The sequence below is a fragment of the Tachypleus tridentatus genome, chromosome 10 (assembly GCF_004210375.1).
Source record: "Tachypleus tridentatus isolate NWPU-2018 chromosome 10, ASM421037v1, whole genome shotgun sequence".
In the NCBI taxonomy this organism is placed as follows: domain Eukaryota; kingdom Metazoa; phylum Arthropoda; class Merostomata; order Xiphosura; family Limulidae; genus Tachypleus; species Tachypleus tridentatus.
Window position 1 is genome coordinate 179593868 of NC_134834.1, and position 6000 is coordinate 179599867.

Sequence of the window (6000 nt, forward strand, 5' to 3'; positions counted from 1 at the left end):
AAGCCTTTCATTGTAACTAACTACATATTTCTACCAATTCAAATTCTTTGGCATACATGTACCAACAGAAAAGATATATACAAAACAAATAAATATGGAACAAGATAATGTATATAAAATTTAACTCATTGTTATTACAATCTTGACTAAAATTAAGACCAACATACATTGAACTTGTATACCATTCTGAGAAATAATTCAATTACCCATACATCAAACACTTACTTGTTATTCCCTCAGCAGCAATTTCATGCATTTTACAACAAGCCAGAGATCATTCTCATACCCAACTGGTCCACCACTAGAACCTTCCACTCTCCTTTCTTCTTCACAGCTTTGATAACATCAGTCATTATCTCTGCAACACAAAATACTTGACTAAATACCTCATAAATGTACCAATGTGCAGCACTTACAAAACACACCTGAATACCAATGCCATTTGACAATAACCAATGCAACAACCTCCTAACATCTACTACACATTTTCTGCTCATATATTTATGAGACAGAACTTTTTTATAAACATATCACCTACTACTTCTTTTGACAACTGGTGATGTAAATTAATCACAATCATAAGGTTAGGTTTCTGTCCTGTCCCCTGACTGTCAGTTTATAAATTACCTATTATTGTGAATAATTTTTTCCCTCTTAAAGATGTAAAACATTGTGATTTTTACAAAAGGCACCTCTGGTGGCAAGTCTTTAGTAAAACACTGTGGTTTCTACGAGAGGCACCTCGTGTGGCAAGTCTTTAGTTTGTATGAATATTTCAATCCAAGTGTTCTTGAGTTAAGTAATGTGGTGGGTACTTTTTCAAAAGAATCCAATATACTTTATTTGGTAATACATTATCTTTAGATGAAATTACTACAATTGTAAACACACTTTTTACAACTAGTAATTGTTTTAAACATTATATAATGATTATGCCATTACATTAAAAATGTTGAAGATGAAGCATTAGATTTTGTGAAGCAATGTTTTCAGAGAAAATTGGAGAATATCAGAATCAAAGAAGCATATTTAGTCAGGAAGTTGTACACTTAAATAATCTTAGAAGTTGTGGATGCTCTGTCAAAAAAAATGTTTTGCTCACAGCACTACAGTAGGTTAAGACCTTAAAAAAACAACTACTTAAATTTAAATAGCAACTAATCTTTAATCTTGGGAGATCATGGACTTTTGAGGTCACAACTTAAAGTACAAGATAGCTGGAAACTAAAATATAAAAAATAAGAAGTTTCAAATACTTTAACACAAAGTATTTGGTATTAATGAATTCTGGTTAAATGAAGATTAAGATAGGTTTTTTAAGGTCTTTCAAGGATACTACACAAATTAAAAGTTTGTTTTTTAATGTTAGAAGTGATTTTACAATTGTGGGTTAGAGAAGTGATATTTTTAAGAGAAAGAAATTCTGACCTTTTCTACTGATCTACCACATCACTAACATTCAAAGGAACATACACAGACAGGTTAGTTACGTTGCTAATAGCAGCACTTTAAAATTAACTAGGTAATTTATGGAATACTGTTTTCTCTTTCCCTATGCACAGATACAAACCATCTTACTATGAAATATATTATATCTAACTATAAGAAACATGAAGAATATGATAAGAATTATAGTATTGCAAAAGCACCACAGTACTAATGACCATAACAATACAGTATCATTCCTTTTATCCCCCCCTGTATTTTTTTAAAAATACAGTCACATTTTAATTATTAAACTAAGCTGTATTTTGGCTCTAGTTAAAAAATAAATGAAATTTTGAACTGGCTAAAAACTCAACTTAGCAACACCAAAGTTTGTCTCAGAAGAAAGAAAGGATGCGGTTATATTTGAAAACAGCCAAGAAAATCACTAAGAGGACATTCTGAGCTTTTGAATGGTTATTCACATGTCATATATACAGTTACGACAGAAAGTGTTCGTACCCCTGTGTTGTGAGTAGTTTTTTCCTCATAACTTAAAAAGTATCATTATTAGGATAATGAAAGTAGAGTATGTTATAAATATTATACTAATACACATTTACATAAATTTTTATGTAAATTGAACAACAAATAAACTGTTTATAAACAAATAACCAAACACAGGAAGAGCAGAAAGTGTTTGTGAGTCTACTTTAATGATCAGTTGTGTAGCCTTTCAGGTGAATTACTTGGCACAATCTCTCTTCATAGCCCTCCATGATCGTTTGACAGTATTCAACTGGTATTTTCTTCTATTCTTCTTTACAAAAGGCCTCCAACTCTTGCAAGTGTTTTGGATGATGCTGATGAACCCTGGTCTTCAACTCATACCAAACATTTTCAATTGGGTTGAGATTGGGTGACTGTGATGGACACTTCAGAACACTTATATGATTCCTCTGCAGTTGATCCTGTAAACTTAAACTTGGCAATTATGCTTTGAACAGTAGATTTTGGCACATTAAGTTGTGTAGCAATACTGGAAAGAAATACACGAGACTTGTATTTTACAATAATTCAATTTTTAAATCACTAGACAGTTGTTTCATGTTCGCCATGATGACCAAGCAGATAATGACGGAGACAGTGCTAAATTGCTAGAAGTACAATTTTTGCTGGCTAAATTCCAATTATGAATCCAGTGTCTAGTTCTGGAATGGTATAATGTAGTTTATTTGCCAAACTAAACAAAATTTTTTACGGGATTATCAGTTTTTTTACACGTTCTGAACTGTATGAACACTTTCTGCTCCTCCTATTTTATTTGTTTATAAACAGTTTATTTGTCATTTAATTTACATAAAAATTTATGTAGATGTGTGTAGATGTTCATTTATTTTTTAACTAGAGCCAAAATACAGCTTAGTTTAATAATTAAAATGTGACTGTATTTTTAAAAAAAATTAAAAGGAATGATACATATGGTCATTAGTACTGTGGTGCTTTTGCAATACTATACTTCTATTAGCCTAATTGTGATACTTTTTAAGTTATGAGCATAAAACCACTCTTGACCCAGGGGTACGAACACTTTCTGTCGTAACTGTAGAAGCATGTATAAAGAACCATTTCAAAAGGTGGAAAGAGGCAAGTGGGGCTGCTGTATTTGAATCACTAAGTAGGAAAGATAAAAGGTATTTACTTCATATTTCAGCATATCAATATCAGTATGTTAACATCACAAACGTCTAACTTGTACACATGCTGCATTCACAATATTGTGCAAACACAAAAAAATTCAATGTTTAGGTTTTTTAAATATTTATTTTAAATTAAGAAATTAACTAATGTAAAATATGAAAATTTGGGTTATAGTCTATAGTTTTATACCAAAGTTAATGACAAATTCATAAAACAGTAGTTGAATAACATTTTGAATGTAAGTCAACAAACATGAAGACCTGTGTGGAAAGGGTTAACTGAACTAAATTTATAAATCCTTCAAAATCTTGCTCTACAAATAAAAGCTGATTCTTAGATGAGTGAACAAGAAAATTAAATGATTATTACACAAAAATCACTCCAGTTTAAAAAATGTATGATACTCAGATTTATTGAAATAAATAAAGATTACAAAAATAGTATTGTATTATTACAGTTACAATGAGTGTGTACATTTTTCTTGCAGTAAAGCTTCATTGGGCTATCTGTTGAATCTACTGAGGGAAATAAAACCCCTGATTTTAGCATTGTAATTCCACAGACTTACCACAGTACCAAAAGGGAGCCAGTTGCAATGCATTATTAAACTTTCTTTAGGAAAATCACGCTTTCATGTGAATTAACCGCAAAAACATCTGTCACAAATGATTCTTTGTGATTCTAACATGAATCTATTATTAAAAAAAAATGGATGAAGTGTTGTCAATTTTGCATTATGTTTCATGAGAGTTACTGCACAATTCATTCCTAATTTCGAGTATGTTAAAGAAAGCATATGTTTAATACCATTCACTAACATATATTCTGATACTTCTGATTATTTTTATGATGCACCCATGGCTGCAAAGTTGGTGTGCAGTTTGTTGCATTTGTCAGTAATAGAATTCAAACTATTGATATATCTGAGTAATTAACAGGATTTATTCAGTAATTAATCATCAGGCTCATTAATTTGTTATTCTCATGAGATGGCTAAAATAATGAAAAAAAAGAAAAGGCAAAGATTAGTCCATTGTGTAGCTTTGTAATAGCAAAGAAACATAATGGCAACATTCTGATTACTTTGATAGTTGGAATAATAACAAAATAGTGAGGGCCATACATAGCCATGATTCTTGTTCAATATGTGTGTGTGTCTTATGCCTATAACAACTTTCCTCTCAAATGAAGAATGAACACTAGTTTTTAGATCTGAAAATATGGGAATGTCCCAACTTTATGTTCTGAAAATCTGGTCACCCAAAATATAATATAGTTTTTGTCTCTAATAAATTATACTGATTTATTAGAAAAGGTTTAGAGGGATACTAGGATGATTCCACAAATGGAAAGGTTCTCTAACAAGGATAAAATAAGGTAAGGGGTAATTTTTTTTAAACTTACAAGATTATTTAAGGACTTGTTAAGACAAAGAAGGATCATGATTTATTTAATCTGTATGCTGACTAAGGATAAGAGAGCACAAATATCAAACTTAAAAGAATAAAGAATAGAAAACCATTTAGACCGTTATTCTTTCCAACAGTCAGGTCAACAGATTCCAGTACAGGCATGTGATCATATATGTAAAGTCCTGATGCAGGTTGCATATATTAATCACTATATTTCCACTTCTATCCATGTGAAGACTAGTCCAAATTTTAGTTAAAGCACTGTTCACCCAAATAAATGTTCTTTTCAAATGGTGATAACCTTGTATTACATATCTATGACATTCCTGGGTGTAAACAACAAGACAACAGCCACATCAACAAATTTTAAGTTAAAGTAATAAAAGATTGATTACATTTCTTAATAATTTGTCTTCCAAAGTTCAATTTGCAGTTTCTCTCATCAAAACAACCATATTAGTTATGAAAATATAAGGAAAATTTTGTGCCCTGTTAGGTGTTCTCTAGGTCACAGATTTAACTACTGATTTATTGTTTGCATAGGTTAAAATAGGAATCACTCAACTATTAAAAATGCCACAGATTGTTTTTAATTGACATAAAGCCGTAACTAAATATGATATGGAATGCACTTTTGGGCTTTACATATGTTTACTACTAGTAACACAGTTGACTGATTTATATATTTTTTGCAAAATTTCTATCAACAACATGATTTGTATTGCAGTTTATTTGAGCAGTAGTGGATACCAGTAGCTAATAAGTGCTTAAATTGAATAACTAGATGTACGGAACCAATAATTTCCTTAAAAATGACAGGAATTCAACTTTTTACTTTTTTCTTTTTCACTAAGACTTGTATTATGGATGTAAACAGACAAGTTGGAAGTTGAAGGGCCAAAAAAAGATTACTGATTGTACGTACATTTTTAATATTCTATTAAATAAAGAAACAATAGGTCTTGGTCTTCAGTTTTCTTAAAATGTAAGTTAAAATGTCAAAATGTATAACTATGTTGATTAGGCCTACAGTATTAATACAAATAAGACTGAAATATTCAAAAAGCAATTTTCGTATACTTTAACCGCTGGAACAGAATAATAATTGGTTCTTAATGAAGTTGACAGTAACTAAACAAAGCCGAACTTACTCATTCCAACAAGAGTTTTAAGCGTCATTTTGTTAGGATATTAAATACACTTTCCTGCTTTGCTCCTGTCAATGTAGTGCAGTCTAATCCGTGAACAGCGCTGTGGTAGTTTTCGAAAAATCCAATAAATTATACGTGTTAAATATAATGTATGTATATATATATATAACGGAATTTTTTTCCGTATTTTATTATGCATTTATTATTGTCACTATTTTACAAACCTTCAACTCCAAAACTCTAATGTTTTGATGCACATGATTAACAGTAAGATACGTATCACACCCAACATGAAATGGATGACAATATAG

General features: G+C 30.5%; 1 protein-coding gene across 1 annotated transcript in view; it reads right to left on the minus strand.

The window, feature by feature from the left end:
- Positions 1–5732, minus strand: part of LOC143231040 (protein ROP-like) — a 36787-nt gene extending 31055 nt beyond the window's left edge. The window contains 3 exon segments of the mRNA XM_076465529.1: positions 226–268; positions 270–358; positions 5690–5732. Coding sequence (XP_076321644.1) covers positions 226–268; positions 270–358; positions 5690–5717 — 160 coding nt within the window. The 5' untranslated portion in view covers positions 5718–5732.
- Between the last annotated feature and the right edge of the window lie 268 nt (positions 5733–6000).